At 49.1% G+C, this 22,529-nt stretch overlaps 1 protein-coding gene across 1 annotated transcript; it reads left to right on the plus strand.

Moving 5' to 3' along the window:
• The first annotated feature begins 4,862 nt into the window (after positions 1-4,862).
• Positions 4,863-21,520, plus strand: TGFB3 (transforming growth factor beta 3). Its single transcript, XM_071557797.1, has 7 exons — positions 4,863-5,757; positions 11,143-11,306; positions 12,661-12,790; positions 14,325-14,432; positions 15,243-15,414; positions 15,926-16,079; positions 18,392-21,520. Exons 1-7 carry the CDS (start codon positions 5,046-5,048, stop codon positions 18,548-18,550), a joined length of 1,599 nt encoding a protein of 532 aa, XP_071413898.1. The 5' UTR covers positions 4,863-5,045; the 3' UTR covers positions 18,551-21,520.
• Positions 21,521-22,529: the final 1,009 nt, after the last annotated feature.

The following is a 22,529-nucleotide window of genomic DNA, read 5'->3' on the forward strand; positions in this document are numbered from 1 at the left end:
ATAAAGAACTGTACCACACCACAAACTACACTGTTTTCACCATGATGAAAACTGACTGTGTAACACTAAACTTTTAAGCCTTCCAGGAATGCCTGTTACTAAAGGTCTCAGATCTCACTCCATACCTGCTTAGTTTTAGTAGAAGCTCATGGTTTGGCTGAGGAACTTTCAGAAGTCTAAATAAATTGTATCAAATAATTCTCGGTTTTTCCATTCCTTACTGATATGTCCAACTAGTTGTGCTGTGATGATCTAAGGATTAAGTGAAATAAGATTTGTGGGCAAAGGTAATAACTTTTTATTACACCAACTGATACATGTGGAAAAAAACATGCAAGAAGTTTTTCTGTGACTGAAGGCTTGTGTGTTTTTTCCAGCTATATCAATTGGAGTAATAAAAGATATTATCTCTCTTTACAAACCTTGACATGTTCAAGGAATTCAGTAAGTGAGACATGATTTTCCTTTTTTGAAGCCAGACTCGGGCTTTATGAAATTATGATCTTCCATATACTTCATTCTTCTTTTTTAATTACAGATTCAAGTGTTCATGAAGTATGGAGAGAGCAGTTTTCACCTAGCCCCATGTTTCATCACCAGGGCCATGGGAATATGGCCCTGCATTTCCCAGTTTCAAGCCCCTCCTACAAAGAGCTGCTGCAACAACACAGCTACAGAGATGCCAGGAGACACAGGGGACTGTAGCTCTGGGGTTACAGTAGCTGCTGCAGGATGCCTGAGTACACACATACACTTACAGCTTGGTCAGAAAAATGGCATCCTAAGAGGACCATGATAGCATCCAGAGCAATGTCTGCTAAAGCTGGAGGGCATCCCTGGGGTGGGAATTCTTGGGTAGGAGTGCATTGCCAGCGCTGTGGCACCAAACAGATAGCTGCCAGGGTGTTTCTAAAAGAGGCAGGGTAGAGTCAGTACCAGGTGTCATCCTGGACAGACAGATCATGAAGCAATAGGACCAGTGGGTTCACTTGTTTGGAACTGCCACCCCTCTCCAAGCTCCTCCTCATGATTCCCTTGGGTTCCCATCCCAGACACCATCCCACTTCCACTTTCCAGCTCCTCTCAAGACACTCTGTGCTGCTTGCTGCCCACCCCAGGGACAGAAGTCTCAGGCCAAGAGAGGAAGGATGGAGTCCATGTGCATGAAAGAAAACATTTCGGCACTTGGGGAATTAAGCCTTGCCTCAGAACTTTGACTTCTGACTTTAGGGATTCTTGATGAGAGGGAAGAGCAGAGGGGCAGAGAGAATGAAACCCAAAACCTTTGCTGCTTTGAGTCCCCCCGACTTCACTTATTGGAATAGGGTTTGTCACCCACCCTGACGCAGTTTTGTCTGCTTGGGGAGGGCAACAGGGGAAAAAGAGTTTTCATCCATCACTACATGTTGTGGTTAAAATGAATCTTGCTTGCTTTAAGCATTGGGGTCATCTTCTCTGAACAATTTAATTCTCCTCTGCCCTACTGGTGACACCACAGGCAGCATTTGACCCAGGGCCTAGAGCAGTTCTGCTTGGCCAACTGAGAATGAGCCAAGTAACAAGATAAATGTCTGGTGCTGCTGTGGTTGTACAAAGCCATTTTCTGTGCTTGCTTCCTATCCAGTTCAGGTCTGTGGTGCCATGGTTTCTCTTTCTTATTGTACAGTTTCAGGTGTATTCTCAGCTCTCAGTCTGTCTTACTTGTTTGGTTTTGCCCTTACTATAAATCACCCTTCTGCCACCCCCTCTCATCTGAATTGCAAGTACGAACTATGCAAGCATTCCTTTCACGGACAAATTCTCACATCTGAACATGAACTCTCGCCATCTGGTTTCAACCCAAACTTGATCATGCAGACTAGGACTAACAGAGTGCCCCACTAACGCTGTTTACTATTAATTACTCCTTGAATACACAGATGTATGAATAGAGCTTGTGTCTGGTCATCCTACCCATGAGAAAGCTGTGAGAGGAATCACACTTGAGCACTCCCATATGCTTTTGGTCCTAGACCACCTTTAGAGTGAGGGCACATGTGCAGTTAAAGCTACAGCTATGATGGAAAGCCAACATGGTAGCACAATGACCACCTTATTAAGAGTGGCCAAAGGTTTTGTTAAGTAGCTCTCTGAAAGCAGTAAGATTTATGGGATGCAGGGCAATTCCAGTAGCAACATGTGACACAGCACTGTGCCTTTCTTCCTCACCCAATCCTCACATCAGGCAGCCAGCCAGACTCCTGTTTTTGACATGGGCCAATTCATTAAAAACATTAAGCTTTGACTAGAAAGCAAAGTGCTCAGCAAAGGCTGCTTCTGTAGCCTGCTTCACACTAGCAGCACACTGGCAGCTCCATGTATCTGTTTGATTTTTTCTGCAGTTTTTTTCTTCATGCACCTCTTACCTCATCTCTACAGGGTTTTGCAGGAGGGAAACAACTGCAAATATTCTATTATTTTTGCGGATTCCAGAACAAAATCTCCTAACAATTGCAAAGCTTTGAACAAGAGATTCCTCCCTCTGGAAGGTGAAAGGGGCTTTGACAGGCATCAAAAGCTCATGCATTTGCCTGTCTTGGTCTCCATGAGAACAGATGCTGTTTGGGTTACATCAGCCCCAGTGCAGACTATCAAACCCCAGCCAGAGTTGCCAAATGTGAAATATTTCCTATGACACTCACACATTCAGTAGCCCTGTCAGGCTCTCCCTCAGCCTAGCTGGATTCCAGCATGTCCAAGATGTGGCTACTTGTGGCCACCAGCATTGGTTCCAGTGAACATCAGACTATGGAGATTCCTCACCTCTTCTGAACCCCCAGAGCAACACCCAGAGCAGAAAGTGAGTGGCCAAATATTGGAACCAGCACCACACCTACATCCTTCTTCTCCACTATGATTTCCAAACAGTAAGTCCCCACTGTCAACTTCTAACAGAAAAATCTGATAGCAGCCATTAATAACATAACCTTACATTTTGTACTATTGCATTTCATCCAATTTCTACTGTATCAGCCTTCAAACTTGCTTACACTCAGTCCTCCCAGTCCTCCCCTGTATTGACCATGCCTCCCAGTTTTGGATAAGCAGCCAATTTCATTAGCACATCCATTTTGGCAAGCCAAGATCATTAATAAAAACTGGGCCCAGGACCAGCCTCTGGGGAACTCTCTTAATTTCTTATAATTTCTGTACTTATCTTCATCGTAACTAATCACTCACCATATGGCACTGTAGTAAATGGATTACTGAGGTCCAATGCAATCAGTTCTACTGCATTCAGGGTGACCTCCAACCTATTGCAGGGTAGAGGAGGTGCCAGTGCAGAAGTGCATCCAAAATTCATCTCAGAAGTGCCTTGGGGAGCTCTAGAAACATCCATCCCAATCTACATAAAAATGTTCCACGGATAGTTAATGTCAGCACTCAGAATTTGTGCCTTACTCCAAGCTGTGATTTGCCTGACATCATCTTAGAGCCACTAGATCTTGTTACATCTTTGTTCCCTCAAGGAACTCAAATTCCTCTTCCCCAAGCAAAGCACAAGCAAACAATGAGCAGCTCACCCCTCCACCATGTCAGAGCTCCAGGGAATGGGCTCAGTGGGCATCCAGCACCCCCAGCTGCCCCATGGATTTCCTGTCATCCTCTTCCACGTCCACTGACTTTGGTGAACCACTGTCCTCTGAGCTGGCAGTGCTCTCCCAGCCCCTGAACATGCAGGCGAGAGAAGGCTCCCTGCAGCTGTGCCTGATGTTTCCAGCTGTGCTGGTGCTGGACACCTCCACTCCAGGCACAGGGGCCACATGCCCCTGGGGCCCACCTCTCCCAGTGCCTGAAGATCCAGAACTTGCTTCGGCAGAGTTCTGTCCAGCTTCCACCTCGCCCCCAGCCCTGCAGCAGCTGCTGCCTGCACTTTTCCAGCACATCGCCAGCCCACTGGCACCTTCGGCAGCGCAGCCAGTGCTGTCAGTGGCTGCCATGGCTGGGAAGGCACCACCCGGCCCCAGCTGCCCTGCAGCTGCCCTTTGCAGTCCCAGGAGAAGCGCTGGGTGGTGGGGCCGGGAGTCCCTGCTCACCTGGGGCAGCGGACAGGTGAGGGCAAGAGAAGGGCTCTCGATCGCTCCACAGGCCGGGCACTCCTCCCTGGCCGTCAGGGCAGCGGGCACGGGCCCAGGCGGGGCTCGGAGCAGGGGGCCCGGTGTGGCGTGTGGCCGCTGTCAGGGTATGCGCCGGGACAGGGATCGGAACCCGCGCTGGGCCGGTGCTGTGTTTCCCGGGTGTGGCCCCGGCCCCCTCCGCGGGCAGCGGGTGCCCGAGGCAGCCCCTTCCCCTCAGCGAGGGCTGCGGTGACAGGGGACCCGCAGGGGACCCGCAGCGCTCCCTGGCACCTGCCTGCAGGCCCGCGGGGCATCGCCCTGGCTCTGCCCGCCGCCGCCCCTCGGCCCCGCCGCAGCTCCCCGCCCGCAGCGCGGCGCCCGGGCCCCGCCGCTCCCTCCCTCCTTCTCCCGGAAAGAAACCACATCAGGAAAGTATTCGGGGTATTTTTAGCGGCTTTTAATGCGATTTCTCTGCTGGAAGCGCCTCTCGGACCACCGCGAATGCCCCGCCCGCCGCCCCCGCGCCAGCAGGGGGCGCGCTCGCGCCGCGGCCGGGGCGGTGCGGCGGCCACGTCGGAGAGCGCGCAGGGCCGCGCGGCGCGGGGGGCTCGGGGCGGCGGGGGAGGGGGGGGGCGGGGGCGGGGCGGCGGCCGGAGCCATTGGCGAGGGGCTGGCGCCGGCGAAGGCCGGGCTTGGAGCTCCCTTCCCCGCCCCGAGCCCCGTCCCGGGCACGTCATGGAAGGGAGGTATAAAATTTCAGCGGCGGAGCCGGCGGAGCGGCAGTGCGCGCGGGCGGGCGGGTGCAGTGCGCGGTCGGGGCGCGGCGGAACCCGCGGGCGCAGCGGACGGCCCGGCAGCAGCGCTCCTGGCCGGGCGAGGTGCCCCGCTCCCTTGCGGCGAGGGCCGGGCACCGGGCGATGTAGGGCGCGGGGCCCGGCGGGGGCATGAATGGTGCAGCGAGAGGGGCGGGCGCGGCGCTTCCCCCGCGGCGGGGCGGCGCGGGCCGCTGACACGTGCGGCGGCGCGGCTCGGCGGGGCGCCCCCGGCTCCGCGGGGCGCGGGGCGGCGCATGGGGAAGGAGCGCGGCGCGGCGAGGCACGGCGCCTGCTGCTTCTCCTTGCGGAGCGCTGCCAGCTCTTCCTGGAAGTCCTGAGTCGCGCACGGCGCAGTGAGTTCATGCACCTCCTCGCCAAGCCTCAGCCTGCGGGATTTGGGGAGCCTGCCGCCAGCACACTGACCGGTCACCCGCGCCCGCTCGCCGCCGCCTGGGGATCTCTACCGGGGGCCCCAGCCGCCGCCCCCTCGCACATGAAGATGTACGTGCAAAGGGCTCTGGTGCTGCTCTCGCTGCTGAGCTTCGCCACCGTGAGCCTCTCGCTGTCCTCCTGCACCACCTTGGACCTGGACCACATCAAAAAGAAGAGGGTGGAGGCCATCCGAGGGCAGATCCTGAGCAAGCTGCGGCTCACCAGCCCCCCGGAGACCGTGGGACCAGCCCATGTGCCCTATCAGATCCTGGCCCTCTATAACAGCACTCGGGAGCTGCTGGAGGAGATGGAGGAGGAGAAGGAGGAGAGCTGCTCTCAGGACAACACCGAGTCCGAATACTATGCCAAAGAGATCCATAAATTTGACATGATCCAGGGCCTCCCCGAGCACAGTAAGTGCGGGGCTACCGCCGTGCCGGCCGGGGTGCCGCGCCCGCGGGGCAGCCTGCCCGGGATCCCGGCCGCGGAGGAGGGGCGGCCGGCCGGGGCCGAGAGGCGCTGGGCTCCCGTGGAAGGGGCCGCTTTCCCGGCAGGGAGGAGGCGGGCGGGGGGCGCGTCTCCGCCTGCCCGTGCCCTCGGGAGCCGGGGCGAGCGGGGGAAGCTCGGAACACCCACCGAACGGCGCGGGGCTCGGGCGGCAGCGGCGTCGGGGGCCGGGAGCAGCATCGGCCCAGGCCGGCTGGCAGCGGCGAGCCGAGCCCGTGCCTAGAGCCTGACATCTGGATGAGGCGGGGAAGGGAAGCCGTGAGATGGGAAGGCAGTAGGGGAGGAGGCAGCGCGGGTGTCGGCGTGAATGCTGCGGACCGGGCTTGGTGGAAGCGCAGGTCCGGTGTTTGGGTGGCGATCAGGTAGACGGACCTCCTCCTCGCTGAAGCTTCAGTGCCTGCCGCAGAGATACAGGCAACCTGTCCGGTCCGTGCAGCACCCGCGCCGGCAGTAGAGAAGATGGAGAGGCACTCTGAAGACACTGCTGCTTGGAGGACACTGGCGAGGGTGTTACTGGGCTAGGGTGAACGTTCAGAGAGCAAGTACAAGACAACAGGGATGCTGAGCAGGTGTAAAGCAGACAGTGATGTAAAAGGGACCCCCAAGGGAACACAGGCATTGAGGAAACACGGCAGATGTTGAGCAGGTGTGGAGCAGATGATGAGCAGGCCCAGATGTGGACACTAAACAGATTCAGGTGCAGAAGCTGAGCAGATGCAGAGGCGAAGAGAGAGACTGAGCAGACATGAACCCAAAGCAGATTGCAGATGTTGAGCACATGTAGGCACAAGCAGTCCTTTTGGTCTGTGCTTAGGATTCCTTGGGATTGGAAGATGCAGTCCTGCTGCCATCCAGGGTGTTCTCCTATGATTTAATGCAGTCCTGGGGACACAATTTGAACATCAAGCTGTGACTTGGTGCAAGCAGTCTCAGAATGCAGTTACTCTGCCAGGTTTATGTTAATCTTGACATATGATGAGCTGGAATAAGAGCTACAATGTGGTAATGCAACAAATTTCCCTTAATCTCTAGCAGACTGCACTCCGTGTGGTTTTATGATTAGCTCTTAGCTCAGGAGACACCAAGACTCAAGGAACAGAAAGTGTGCAGGGTATAGCAGCTTAGCTGTATTTCAACATTTTTTACCTACTGAAGTGTAATTTGTGAAATTCTAAACATATGGGGAAACCAAGTGTCTGCAAAATACTACAGCCACGCTAAGCACCAGTGTGTTTTGGGGAGGAAAACTGTGAAAGCACAACAGTGGCAAACGAAGTCAAAGAAGTGAATTTAGATAAGATCAAGGGGAAAGAGGAATGAAGAAGTGGTGCACAAGAAGAAACAGTGGGCAGGAACTGGGGGTTGGGGAAAATTCATACATAAATGAATGATCCTCTCCCATGTCCCCACAGGACTTTGGGACAGTGGGTTCATATACTAAGAACTGCTGAGATTGATTTTCTGGGAATGGATAGTGTTGATGCCACCACCCAGAGAAAGAGGGAATTTTGGAATTTGGTCACACTGCGAGAGCCTAGCTCCAGATACACTGTGGCATCAGGAGAAGCGCTCCTTTTGAAACCTGGGGAGTTTCATCGCTTACACCATGGCTGAATTTGGCCCTGCGTCTTCAGAAGTGGCTGGTGTTCAACTTTCCCATGACTCTGTCACTGTGCCAGGCAGTGATCTCAGAGCATGCACTGAGCCAAAGGCAGTCTCCTCTGGTGGGGGAAGGGGAGTGCTCCATTGAAGGAACTGCAAGGATGATACAGACAAGTCTGAAATGCGTGCAGGCTCACACAAACTGTTCTAGCTCCAGATTATTAGTCAAGCAGCTTATTGGCTCAGAGAACCCATACTTCTTAAAGTCTTAAAGCTCAAAAGTTAGGAGAGCTGAGAAGCAAAAATAGGAAGTATATCCTTCTAGGAAGGATGGATATTCAGGACCAAGTTCCCCATCCCTTCTGTGAGCTGTTTGGAGACCCACAGAATGGTCTTCCTCTTGTGCCTCTCAGGCACATTTCCTAAATTATAAGGGAATTTCTTCCAGAGAATAACTCACTTTTGACAAGCCATTCATGTTAGGGATCTCCTAAAACTCAGAGGGATCAGACCCCCTTAACCACTGACTTGGTTAGAGTCCAGCTTGCAGAGCATCTGCAACAGTCCTGCAAATGGCTTTTTGCTTACCTTCCTGAGGAAAAACAGATGCCATTTTCCAAGGCAGTTTGAGAGACAAGGCAATTAAAGTCATGGATCACTAGGGCCAAGCTGCTTTTCCCTCCAAACCTGCCACCTGCGGAGTTCAAAATGGATCGGTTTTTTTCTTCGAAGTTATGCAGCTTTGGCATGAAACACCTTGGTGATTCAGTGATGTAATACAGAGTGAGGCAATACCTTCTCACAGCCTGCCCACCCTTCTCATCAAACTCCAACTGCACAGCCATCAGCCTTCCTAGGGCTTGCCAGAAACAGCAGTTGTTTCTGCTGGATTGGCAGCTCATGGTGAACCTGCACCTTCTTGAGAGCAATGATAGAAAGATGGAAACTCCCAAAAGAACCTGCTTCTGTATCACATTATCAACACTAAGTGCTTACTGGTCTCATAATTTGTGCAGTGAACAGCTCTGGGCTGTCTGGGCCCCACAGTAATAACAGGGTCTAATTGTGAGGGTGCATCCTGTCATATCAGACATAGCCTGGCATGGCTGCACAGGGTGTCACAGATTTCCTGTCTCTCAGCTTGGTTACTGCCTGAGTGTTATGGACTGGTAGAGCTTGGGGAAGTATTGCCTCCAGGCTTTGTTCTGTGCTGGTAGATGAACATGTCTAGATTCCAGTGTGATTAACACACCTCAACTGGGACCGGACCAAATTCCGTGAAAAATCCCCTCACTGTCTTTTGTGACCTCATGGAAAAAGTATTTTGCCCCAAAGCTGTCAGTTTCCTGGGAGTGAGACGTATATGGTGAACACCCTGCTATGAGAAGCAGGCTCCAGCCTCACAGTGGTTCAGTGAAATACAGGGGACAGCTCCAACTCCACATCACCAAGGGCTTGTTCCCAGGGTACAAAGGGAATGTGAAGCTTCATAGGGATGGGAAGAGAGCTGTTACTGTTTTCACTGGGAAAGTCTCCCAAGACCAGCACCTTGAAGGTGAAATAAGTAGGTAGAAATCAATGTGGGGACAGTAGGTGAAATACAATAGATAATGTCTTACCACTATGGCTGCCTAATTTAGCCAGAAATCTGAAGGAGATGATATACCATAAATTATTTATCTCTCATTTTCACTGTGCTGTAGGACCAGATTTGTAGTCTCTAAATAGATTGTCAGATAAAGCACTACTGTTGGAAACAAACACTGAACTCAACTGACCATTGGTCTGGTGTAGAATGGCATTTCTGATGTTTTTTGTGACACTCCTTATGGACAGGCAGTCAGGTCTGAAATGGAAGGGCAGGCTGTTAACAGCACTGTTAACAGGGCTAGGAGTGCAAAACAGCTTCAGGAAGTATTAAAACATAGTATCTGGCTAGACCTAGGACACAAAATAGTTATGAGTGTTAGACTGCAGCTAAGAAAGTGTCTGTGTGCATTTAATGATATCTTGGGTTTAATGAGAACTTGGGTTTTCTGCTGGGCTTTTCTGTGGCATCAAACCTAGAACTGGTCACAGGGGTGAAGTCCCCACAGTGGGTGTCTGTGTGCGGCTCAGTGTGCTCTGCACTGCAGGGATGCTGGGCTGAGCATACCAGCTCATGGCTGCAGTGGGGTCTGGTCTCCTGGATTAGTGAACAGCCATCTCTTCAATAACAACCAGAGACTTACCCATATGGGAAAGCTGTTCTCTTCAGTAGCACAAAACCTCCTCCAGTTGAAACCCAACATGAGCATCACATTATTAGCTTATTGAGTGACATTTCAGCACCCTAAGAGCACATCCTTGAAAACTGGCAGGCTCCTGTTTGCTGAGTCTTGAGTGTAGCACAAGAGGAAAACCTTCACCTCCATGGATATGACTTTGGAAGTGCATCAGTGTTGCTTAAATCAGTTTAGCATGGGAGGCCAATCTCTACACTTGTGCTGTATCACACTAGCCCATCCTCAGAAGCTGTTTCTCAAGGGAGATGCTGGTGGTGTGGAAAAGAGGGACCTGCAGAACTCCAGGAATGTAACTTGAAGGTTGCTTCAGCAAGGGCTTCTATCCTATTTGTCACAGGCTGGAACTGTGTCTGGGAACAGGTGATAGTTTTGCTTTGTGTTTCTTTTTGTTTGTTTGTTTAGAAACAAATACCAGCTGATAGGAGAGCCCCATGTTGCACTGGACAGCAGTCAAAGGTCATATAAGAGTCTCTGTAGGGCTGCAAACAAACCTGCATGTGGGTGTAGAGCAGGAGCTGCTGTGTATTGTCGGCAGGAAACCATGATGGTAGAGCCTTGAAGACTAACAAGGTCAATAGGAGAGAAACAACAGCAACCACGAAATTTCCATGGGACCAAAGTGGTCCATTGAAGAGTCTTATGTTCTCTTGAGGAATCTGAACCTCATAGCTTTTACCTACTCTTTTTTGGAGCATCTCTGAAATGGATTTTTGTGTTTAGCAGGCACACATGGAGGCAGAGAATTGCTATGTTATTTACTGTGTCAGATATCCACAGGCCTAGTATTATTCATTAACTCATTCTCCAGGTCATGAGTGAAAGCTGATCTTAAAACCCAGTTCTTTCAGTACAGCTTGGATAGTCACTGCCCTAAAGAGTCTTTCACACCTCATGCTTTGTGGACATTGGCTGGCTTTCATTCTAGGAGGCAGTGTCAAGGTTTGTATAACTAAAATTCAACAGCAATGGGATCACCTCTTACATGGCTTCATGTCTCCATTATGAGTACAGTCACACCATCCGCACTGTTGGGAACAGACCCCAGTAGCTGCAAGTGAGGTTGCCCCATTGTCTGGGCTGGATTGGCATTTTTGATGCAGCTGACTCATGAGCATTAGCAACATTTGATGAGTAGTTAGGAGACAATAATAAACATACTGTGGTTGATCTCTCCTTATTCTCTGTCTTGTGGCATTGAAGAACAGTGATAGTGGTGGGAATATTTGCAAAATGTTGCAATGTAGAGGAAATGTGAGTGAATTCATCCTGTATCCAGCTAGATAGCCATGCTTCACAGGTGGCAGAGTGTTTGACAGCTCTCTGCTGGAAAGCTCCTTCTCAAGCAATATTTGAGATCCTGCCCCTCAGACCTGTGGTTTTCAGTCTTTGTTTCTTTTCTCCTAGATGAGTTGGGCACTTGTCCAAAAGGTGTCACCTCCAATGTGTTCCGCTTCAATGTGTCCTCGGCAGAGAAGAACAGCACCAACTTATTTCGGGCTGAGTTTCGTGTGCTGCGTGTGCCCAACCCAAGCTCCAAACGCAGTGAGCAACGCATTGAGCTCTTCCAAGTGAGTATTCTTACCACCTTCCCCAGTGCCTGAAACCAGAACAGCTTGGCTCCTTAATGGTTGCCTTAACTGATATGTGCAGAGCCACAGAAGGGAGAGAATAAATTGCATGCTATGACCCAGGCCTCTTCCAGCATATGCAGTGATAGTCACCTTTCTTCCCTTGTACAGTGTGATGCTGTCCTTTTCCCACTCACATTGCCTGTCTGGGCATCCTTGCATGGTGCCCACTGCAGCTCTTTGCTGGACTGAGATGGGGTTTGGAAGGGGAACCCCTCATCAGTGGAGCAGCCTGACCCTTCTGTCACATTTGCATGCTCAGGTCCCTTGGCAGTTTTGTTCCTTTGACCGTCGCAGTACAGTTGGTACTAATCCAGTGGGTAGAGCTCTCTGTTTTGTCACCAATTTACTAGAAAATTAGTGCTTGCTTTCATTGTTCCCTTCAGCAGCAGCTCCCCATGGGCACAATTCAGGTCACTGTTAATCCAGGTACTTACCTCGAGTTTGCTTTGAATGTATGGACTCCTCTGGCAGAATAAGGTCTGGCTCAGGCTTGGAAGTGATCTTAGGCCAGACTGAACCACCTAACTGATGGCACAGTTTAGCATCCGGGCATCACATTCCTGCAGGTTCACGTCTGTCCACATGGCCATAAGAATGCCTCTAAAATGGTAGTAGCTTTTGAGGACTTCTGGAATCCAGCTTCAAAGGTCAGAGTAATTCTCCACCAGGTGACACAACTGACAAGGAGACAATCTCAGAGCTTCTCTGTATGTTCAGTGCTCTGTGGAGTCAACCTGGGGTTCCACAGAACAGGCTGTGGTTGTTTGTCTGGAAATGGGAAGAGATGTCAGAGCAGAGAGAGAGGTCTCCAAACCTCATCAGCCTTGATATGTTTTGATAGAAGTTGAAGAGTGTAGGACACCTGAAAACGCTACAGTGAGGACTCCGTAAATAGGCTTGCTGGGCAAGAGACCTGTGGCCAGATGCTGTGTTGCCCATTGCTGATTCTACTCTGAAATCCAGATCCAGATCCACATCCCACAGGTGTATTCTGAAACAAACCCACCCATTAGATCAATTGTTCTGTTCTTCTGCCTCTGGCTGTGTGCCCCGAAACAATACTGAACTGTGATACGCTGCTTAGGACACAGAAATAAGGGTTGTGTAGGTTTCTGGAGTTTAGATTGAGTGTGAAGCATGTCCTTCTCACCTGTGCCAGAGTATTTCTTGTGTCTCACTTGCCAGGACCAACCTTCTGAAATAGTTTTTAGCAAGTGGAAGAAAAAAGCCTGAAGAGTATCCCTTCCTTATGCACGGCACTGGCTGATTTTTATTACTACTCCTGATACAGGTCCTTCGGCCGGATGAGCACATAGCGAAGCAGCGGTACCTCAGTGGCAGGAATGTGCAGACACGGGGCTCCCCTGAGTGGCTGTCCTTCGATGTCACCGAGACTGTGCGTGAGTGGCTTCTGCACAGAGGTAGGGGTCGTAGTTGGAGCGTAGTTCAGAATCTGTAGAAATGGGGATCTATGTTGTCAGGAATATCCATCTGCTCCTGTTGTTGCAGGAGCTTAGTTCAAATAGAGGACAGCTTCTTTCAGTCTGAGAACCAGCCTTCCTCCGGAGAGCTTCCTCAGTGCATGACATTTGCTAGATTCCTAGCTCTGCTTTGGAAGCCCCACTGTGTAGCTCTGTGGGCTGAGTCAGAACTAGAGGAGGAAACTGTTTTCACTGAGAGATGTTGGAACTTCTTTTAGTTCAATTCTACAGGGACCCTTCTGCTTGTCTAGACTATAATCTGTAATACATAGAAAAGGAGGAATGCTCTGCTTTAATTTTCATGTGGATTAGAGCAAGTATAGTAGGGGAGAAGGTAGCAAGGATTCTGGTTTATTTGGCTGTTTATAGCTTGTCCGGTGTAAAGATGAGGAAATATCAGAAGCTGACACACATAGACAGATGGAGGCTTTAACACTACAGAGAACATACCTCTGCCACCACTAGGCAGCCCAACAGATAGTTATGGGGCAGCTCCTACCAAGAACAATGACCCTATTCACAGCTGGAGCATAAGATATCACAACTCACAGCTGGATGGGCCTCACAGATAGAAGCCAGGTGCCACTGAAGACTGGAATGCAGGTACTGGCAAGCAGCCACTCCCTGGAAGGGTAAGCTGTGGGATTGTAGGCTCTTCCTATTTCAAGCAATTTTAAGTTGTGTCCTGATGGCTGGAGTTCAGGGCTGGAACTGCAGCAAGCTCTAGGCAAGCACACTAGCTGTCAAGACATCACAGAGTATATATAGTGCTGAGGAAAAAAGGTGCTAGGCACCTTGTCAATGCCCCAGGGAGCCAGATGTTTTAATTCATGGCACAACATGAAAAAGCAGCTTTCATAAGAGTCTTATGTTCCTTTAGTCAGGCCCACACAGCATGACTGGTACAGGAAGTTATTATGAAAATAGAGTTGCCTCTGGAAAGTCTGTATGACTTAGCTAAGCAGTTCAACAAAACAGGAGGTTGCAGCTGCTGAGAAAAATGCTTCCAATGAAATTACTTGTCCATGTCCAACTTGGTTATTTTCAGATCTCTCCTTCAGACACTAGCCAGAAGCCAGATAATAAAGAGGTACTGAGGATGGCAAAACTAATTTAACAGACACCACAAGCCAGTTCTTCAAAATTCTTTTTCACAATGTAGCTCCTTGAACCTCACAAAAGCTTTTGGATCCTATATAGCCTAAAAAATGTAACCAGGAGCACTCTTCTTACATGCCCAGAAAGTTCCTTGTAGCAAGATCAAGGGTTTTGGCACAGGTGAAATTGAAGGATTTTGCTTCCTATTCTCCTTTCCAAGGTGGCTTCCATTCCTCAACCCTAAAAGCATCTCTGGTTTTGAGACCAGCCCACTGTGTAGGAGTTAGGACAGTACATGTCCTCCATGAAACTTTCCTGTGCCAAGAGCTGTTGCAGTTGAGAAAGAATGTTTCTCACAGAGTTGTCTTCTTTGCAGAGTCCAACCTTGGCCTGGAAATTAGCATACACTGTCCTTGCCATACTTTTCAGCCTAATGGGGACATCTTGGAGAGTTTGCATGAGGTCCTGGAGATCAAGTTCAAAGGTGATAAAGACCTGGGTTAGGGGAGGCTGTTGGGGAAGGGAAAGTCTGGAGCATCTAAAGAAAAAATGAGGTCTTGCTTTGTGTATTTGAGCATTTTACACTGTGCAGCATTTGTCTTAAAGCATGCACATATGGGTTTGCACGTTCATTATATGGGCATATCCACTACATACATAGGGTTACAAAAGGAAAAAAGCAAGAGCAGGCTGGGTGGGCTTGCACAAATGTCTGCAAAAAGGAATAATTTTGTATTTCGGTGTCTCTCTGGGAAGTTCAGCTTGATGCCTTCTCAGGTTTCCACAGAGGCTCTGCTTTCCACTGAGGGTGACTGAAACACACGGAAGTTAGGCATCCTGTGTGAGGTGGCTCAGAGAGTCAGTGGCTTGGCTGGCCTGAGAACTAGGAACCTCCTGGCTTGCAGCCCTGGGCAGCAGCCACTGGCCCCCACAGGCTCCATTTCTGAGGCTGTTCTGCAGAGTGCCAATTATCTGACATCTTCTTTAAACCATTCATCTTTCTGCCTGTCCTGGGACCGAAGCCAAGAGTTAGTGGGATGGATTAATGGCCCCACCAGCAGTTTGCAAATGGTAAAACAGGTGGCCCATAAGCCTCTATTTCAGGCCTGCAGCAATAGTCAGATTCACCAGAAATAAAGAGGTCTCTGTGAGGAAAGAAGTCCCAGAGTAAGTGGACATGGTGCCTAAATCCCTTTGACCTGGTTCAAGACTGTGTTAAATGCATTGAAAAGTCTTGTTGCATCCTCCACTTCCATGCTGATTTCTTCTTTGTGGATCCTCTTTTTCTCTGAAGGCATTGACAGTGAGGATGACTATGGCCGTGGGGACTTGGGGCGCTTGAAGAAGCAGAAAGACTTGCATAATCCCCACCTCATCCTGATGATGTTACCCCCACATCGACTGGGTAGCCCAGTGTTGGGAGGCCAGAGAAAGAAACGGGCCCTGGATACCAACTACTGTTTCCGGTGAGAATCATGCCTGAATTCTGTGCCTGAGTTGGGCAAGCCTGGCGAGACTCCATGCCTCCAGGAAAGGCAGAGCCTCCCAAGGGCGTTTTGGGTCACTGAGGTGCCAGAAGGGCCACATGAGGAGCACAGCTCAGCCAGCTGTTCCTAGTGGTGTCCAAGAAGGCAACTGGCCAGTTCAGCAGAGTTGCTCTGTGCTTCTGGCCAAGCCGCTGCCTTGAATTGACTTGCAAGCGCCTTCCTGGCACACAGCGTGGGCAGGGACCTGCAGCAGCCCCCGGCTAGTTGCTATAGTGGTTGGGTGCTGCCTCCCTGGGGCAGTGGCAGGCTGCTGAGCTGCTCACCACCACTTGCCCATGCTGCTCCTCTGCACTTGGCACGCGCAAACACCGTGTCCCACCGGGCACTGCTGGAACTTGTCTTTCTGCTCAGGAAGCTGCCTCTGACAGCTGCATCTGACAGCATATATGGCCCCCCTGTGGATTCACTGTATTTCAATGCTGTGTTTCAGGAACCTGGAGGAGAACTGCTGCGTGCGTCCTCTGTACATTGACTTCCGACAGGACCTTGGCTGGAAATGGGTCCATGAGCCCAAGGGCTACTTCGCTAACTTCTGTTCGGGCCCTTGTCCGTACCTCCGCAGTGCAGACACCACTCACAGCACGGTACATCCAGTATATTATCTTGTCAGGGCTTGTGGCTGTGATTTCCCCTTCTCCAGTCTCTTCAAAGCAGCAAAAGCAGTTCAGATCATTATTTGTAAAACACATTCCAAGGAAACTGCAGAAAAATGCCTCGGTGGTTCAGCAAGGAGACTGCACTTCCTTTGGAATAAATACTGAGTCCGTGCTTTCAGGCAAACGTTGAGAGGAATTCTGTTATCCCTTGGATAAGATGTGAAACATCAAGACTGATGGTTTTAGGGTACTTATTTGGCAATGGCCGTAGTATTAACTGAATTGTTCACATCAAGCATCAATTCTGGTAATTATCTTTTGCCTAAATGTCTCCTACAGTTTGCACTGGACAGAGGATTTTTCTGTGCTCTGTGCCAGGTTGTCATGCAAAATTGTTGCGTAATAGCACATGCCTGCCATCTGCTACCACAGGGGCAGCTGCAGACTGAAAGTGAAGGGAAATCCATGTCCCTGTCCAGAAGAGAACACAGTAAGATCTCCTTTCTGTGCAAGTATCTGTTCTAGTTGTATAAATCCCACTTAACCTACAGCAGGGAGGAACATACTAGGCAGTGAGATCTGTGAGTAAACTGGCAGAAAGCAAATGTCTGTAGGTACCTTACACATCACTTGTGTTTAACATGAGTAGCCTGGTCAGTCATTGGAAAGAATACAATCTGAGCGTGGCTGGATTGGAAGAAAATAAAAGCAACAGAAAAGCACAGGCATCGGAAAAATACCAAGAAGAGTAGACAGACTAAAGATCAGACAGTCCACTGCCAAAGCAGGAAAAGCTAGAGGAAAATCCTGTGCTGCTGCCCACAGAAGAGAAAATGCAGCAATCCAGATAATGCAACAGCTCACTAGGCAACTTACTTCAGATTTCACCAAAACAGTTAATGGAAAAAGCAGATTTGGCTGAAGAATGGATGACTAGGTAAAGATGATATTCCAGAAAAGATGCTAACATTTTCTTGACACCCTGACAGTGTGCACAGCAGTAAGGTTCAGTGAAGCTCAAGGACTCGTATCAGTGGGAACAGCTGAGCTGTGGGAATGAAGGAGTGAACAGATGCTGGACATTAAGTACAAGACAAAGCAAGGAAATGAACAGCTTTGAAAGGGTAATGGGCATGTAGCTTTACCATCTGGTTGTCCTGAGGAGCTCTCTAGGAGTTAACTGGGCTGAATCAGTGTGAGAGAAAGGAGATTTTAGAATGGTTCCTAATGTTCTGTTCTTGAGCAAGGAAGAAAACAATCAAGCATTAAGGTCAGTGAAGTGATGGAAGAAACCTTTAGAACAATATAAATGCTGACAGCTTGCCAGCACTACTTAGGAAGAACATGGTGAAAAGATGACTTCTCACTAGTCTGTTTAGCCTGCTGTTGACTAGAGTGACCCTAGAGCATGTGATACCCTGTGGTGTAGGCAGGGGTACTTTGCTTAGTATCTCAGAGAGTTTCTACCACTGCAACTGTGATTACGTGGATCTGGATGATAGAACAGCATGTATTCTTAGCATTTCCCATCCCCAAAGACTGTAATACAACGTGCCAGAGCCTATCATTTATACCAGATAAGCACTGAAGAGACCACAGTAGTGCAGGTGAGATCATGTTTTGGCCCTACAACTCAAGAAGCTGCTTACTGCTGAGAAGTGGTCACCTCTGGCAAGAAACATGGCAACTGTTCTGTAGTGGTTACATGGCTGGATTGTACAGTCATCTGTGGGCTGGGACCAGCTGGGAGGAAGAATCCAGTGGGGTCCCACAGGACACTCTTCTGACTCCAGCATTATAGTGTAATGACTTGGAGGATGGAGTGGAGGGGGAAGGCATCAGACAGTTCAAAGCAGGAGGGAATTGTGGATACTGGAGAGGACTGGCATCCATCCAACACTATCTGGAGATGTTGGTTGAAATAAGCAGCACTGATCCAAGACAATATGGCCTCACAGGCTGGTTACACCCAGCCTTGTTAAAAGCAAAAATTGTGACATTCTGCCGTACCAAATTAGACAACTACTTGCACTCCTTCAACCCTCATGCATCAGCCACAGAGAGCAAGAATACTACAGTTTTTAAAAAAGTCTTAAAAGTCAGGCCAGGACATGTGAGATGCCTTTAAAAGCAGGCCATGATTAGGAAGTGACAGGAGAGTATTACCCAGTTCAGGGCAATAGCCTCTAATGAGTGTAGTCCAAACACCTAGAGACCTGTTGACTTTGTAGCCCCTTCCAGTCCTCAACCAACTTTAATGTATTCCTGACTTTGTAATCACTTTTCCTTTGTTTCTGCAGGTGCTGGGTTTATATAACACACTGAACCCTGAGGCATCTGCTTCACCCTGCTGTGTACCCCAGGACCTGGAGCCACTCACTATCTTGTACTATGTTGGGAGGACCCCCAAAGTGGAGCAGCTATCCAACATGGTGGTGAAATCCTGCAAGTGCAGCTGAAAGGTCCTCTGACCCACCCAAAGCCAAGAGAAAAACTGTCAGCACCCGCTCTTCTGCTCTCAGGCTAACACAAAGAGAACTGGGGGTCAGAGACTACACATGCTGAGGGCCAAGTGCCAAACCCTGTGGCTTTGAGTCTGGCAGCCCTTGGGGATCTCTTCTGGAACACTTCTTGGTTGTCTTGGCAGTGCAGCGTTCCTTCTAGGAGTTAATTTGGTGACACAAAGGCCACACTTTCCAAAATGACTGGACAGTTGGTGCAGAAGAAAAGGTTAAAATGGAGGAACTGCTGTGTATTTGAATGCTGGGTGGTAGAGCTGGGAAAGCAAGGGAATGACAAAGAAGGTAAAAGGGGGAATGAAAAAGGGGAGATATTTTCTATTCTAGCTTTAGCTATCTTACGACCTCAGCCCTCCCCACTGGCCTGAAGTATTAAAGATTTTCCCTATAGGAGGAAACCTTGAAAGTTTCTTTAGAGAAGGAATATGCACCAAGATGGGAAGTCACTGAGAGAAGAAATGCTCAGAGATACATTTAGACTTTTTTTCCTCAGAGCTGTGATCCAGAGGTCCTGCAACTGGAACTGTGTTCTGCCACACCTCTAAGTTCAGTTGACAGACCCTGCCTATTGGTGAGCAAATACAAGGAAAGAGGGTGCCAAGTCCGTTTTCAGAGGGACTGATGTCTCCGTTCAGCTCTTTTACCTTCCTGGAGTTTCTAAGAGATGGTTTTGGGGTCAGGGCAGGAGCAATACCTGTGGGTACCTGAATATTGGACCCATTCATTCCTGATCTGATACACCCTGAGGACCTCTCGTCTGTTGTGGTTTGTGAGGTGCTTGGGGTGTTTTGCACCTGCTCTGCATGATGACCTGAACATGTCCCAGGTCTCACCTGCCAAGACTTAAAAAAAAATAGTAATCTCTAAACTTTGCAAAAATAAATATTTGGGGGAGATGCTAATTTTTTCACAAGCAGGTTCTTTGTTGGAGGGTTAGATGGTTTGCTGTTTTTCAACTGCTACTGCTGTGACATAGTCTAAAATTTTTACCCTTTCCAAAATTTAGGTCAGCAAGAGAATCCCAAAATGGAAATTCCTTGTTACCTTCAAACTGGGCCTGGTATATATCTGCCTTGTCCCACCCCAGTCTTTCAGACACATAGATCACCTCTGGGATCTCCTTTTGATAGGTTCATATAAAGCTCCCTTCAAATGTAAAAACTTCCAACAATACTGTTTAAATACCCAAGGTGGTGCGGCTGACAAATGTCCTGTGTTCATTTGAGTATACATGGGCTGTCATACAGACTTGTAAATACAGGTAAACAACACATCTTTCCTCCTCCTTTACCAGGAAGATTGTAGATGCTCATAAAAGACTACAGATGTTGGCCCAGGCAAGAAATCAATGTATTCTTTTAAAAGGTTTTTTTTTTAGCCATAGATACTCCCAGGTGTAAAAATCCCTCGTGCTTGCATGCCACATGAGACTCAGAGGCTGTCTCTGATTCTCCAACCACAACTACTTAAAGTCATGTTCCAGAGACCACAGAGGTTCCTTCCTGTCCCCTCCCAACTCCTGGTCTCCAGCAGCCTAGTGTAAAATGACACCTAGCTGGTTAATTGCTTGTGACCAGGGCTCCCCAGGGGCAGCTCGGAATTCAGCTCTTCCATCAAGTCCTTCACAATAGCAGCTGCTTCCTAATACCTCATGTGAGGCTGCCATAACACGTAGACTCGGACACCTAATAAACCGTAAACAATCACCTGCACTATCACCAGCTGGCTAAAGGTTAGCAAGAGTGGGTTGGTGGAGGGAGCCTGCCCACCTGTGTGACAGCCTGGCTGGGGCACACGTCCTCTGATAGGGGCTCCCCAACACTTGGCTTTATCCATTTCTCCTTTCTGGGGCTCCCTGCCCAGAGTCATCGGTGTGATGAGGAAAGGTGCAGCTCTGGTCAGTGCTGCAGCACTGCGGTATTGCTGTGCCCTATATACTCTCCATGTCGGTGCTTCCCTGCCGCCTGCCCGAGGAGGGAGCAAATAAATGTATTGCAACTACACTGCCATGCTGATAGGCCAGCAATTTAGTGGCTGCAGCGGGGGTAGGGAAAATCCAGATGCCTGTTGGCATAGGAATTCTCTCTGATCTTGTAGTAGCAGCCCCTGAGGAGGTTTTGATTTACAAGCTGCAGTCTGTTCTTTGGTCATTGTTTCTCCTGAGCCCTGGGCTGGCTCTGCTCCCCATCCACTTCAAGGGCTTCCTTGCTAGTAAAGGGGGGGAAAATATCCCAAACAAACGAGGAGAAGGAGCTGCAAAGAGTTGAGCTAGAACACTTGCACAGCACTTGTGGAACTTGGAGCTGATCGGAATTACCCACGGATTAACCCTGGCAGCCCCTTGGGGTGGGTGTATCTTACTAGCCCTTGTTCACTGCTGCTCTCAGTGGCAGGAAGGGGTAGCAGAAGGACCCAGCCTTTTGCCTCTTGGCAAAGGAGGCAAAACGGCAATGGAAAATGAGGGGAGAAGAGTCTTGGTGTGTCAACCAGTATGGACAAAAGTATGCTCATGGGTACAGTAGTCTTTGAAATCAGACACATTTCAGTGACTGCTTCTCTGTCTAGCCTCCTGCTTCCCTAGCAACATTTGAGAATTAGATTTATGAGACAGGCTCCAAATTAATTTTCTTCAAATCGTGTTTCTAGGGGTGTTCTAGCTATAATTCAGCAACAAACTATACTAGTCCACGTGGGGTTTAGTAACTGAATACTCTCCTGGGTGTAGGCACACCAAAATGTTTCAGGACAATTGAGAAGGCAGAGGGCAGTTTTCTAAATGCTGTTACTAGCTAGCAAATTGAAGAAGACAATGGGAAAGAAAAAGTGTGATCTTCATTGCCAATACTGAATACAGCTCTCAACAGTTCCCTTTTTGTTGTTTGCAGAAACAAACAAAAGCTGATGAAAACAACCCCAGCACACTTTGTCTCTTTAACAAAGATCAATGGTTAGAAAGAGTGAAAAACCCCTATTCTGCAGTGCCATAAGGCAGATCCTACACAGATGATCGACCAACCATCTTTGTAGTCCCCATTTCTATGGGACAAACTGTATTATAGCATGTAAAAGGCTTAGACCTGAACTCAAACACCTTGTTTTTCAGGCTGTAGTGCATTGTAGAGCTCTGAGAAGAACACTGCTTCAGTGAGTACAGGAATGTACACTTCAGGGAAGAACAGTCTTTGCAGACTAAATGTGTCTTTGTTCCCTAGTCTTTGGGTTGGACAGTCTCTAGCTATCTCACTGCATTTACATGAAACACATGCCTGTTACCACTGTCTGAACTGTGATATGCTGCTTTGTGTTTCACCTTTTCATAACCAACAGACATCAATACACTCAATCAAAAAGATGGGACTGTGCCCAAAAGTAGTGAGATAGAAAAGACAAACACCTGTGCATGCCTGGCAATACCACAGCTCTGTTCTGCTCCGTCTTGTCTCATATTTCTCTATTGTAGCTACCAATTTTTCATTTTCTCAGTTCACACCTTTCTGTGCTGCCCTGAAGCTTTCCTTACCTGTGACTGGAGTGTCCTCATAAGAGCAACATACAAGTGTCCTGGCTCAAGACTACTGTGTAAATGAAATCACTACAGCCATCCCATGACAGAAGAGGATCTTCAGTATGGTCTTGGTTCCAATGCAGGGCAGGTTCAGTATCACAGTAATGAGGATGCAGCTCTAAGGCCAGCTCCATTGTGCAGAAAAGGCTTCTTCCCCACTCCCAAGTGTTTCTAGTGGCATACAAAATGTCATCTCTCTAGTACTGGCTTGTCTTCTCTAATAGGTGATTGAAAGGCAGTGAAATCAACTGAGAAAATAGAGAGGGAGTCAGCAGCACAATATCTACACACTTGAAAAACCACACTAATCTGGTCTTATGGGCTGCCTATAACCTGTATTATTTGTAGTTTGGT

Source organism: Pithys albifrons, chromosome 6, assembly GCF_047495875.1.
Source record: "Pithys albifrons albifrons isolate INPA30051 chromosome 6, PitAlb_v1, whole genome shotgun sequence".
In the NCBI taxonomy this organism is placed as follows: domain Eukaryota; kingdom Metazoa; phylum Chordata; class Aves; order Passeriformes; family Thamnophilidae; genus Pithys; species Pithys albifrons.

Coding starts and splice junctions, on each gene's coding strand:
- TGFB3 (XM_071557797.1), top strand. CDS start 5,046: ATGGTGCAGCGAGAGGGGCGGGCGCGGCGCTTCCCCCGCGGCGGGGCG. Junction 5,758..11,142: donor CCAGGGCCTCCCCGAGCACA/GTAAGTGCGGGG, acceptor CTTTTCTCCTAG/ATGAGTTGGGCACTTGTCCA. Junction 14,433..15,242: donor CCTGGAGATCAAGTTCAAAG/GTGATAAAGACC, acceptor TTTTCTCTGAAG/GCATTGACAGTGAGGATGAC.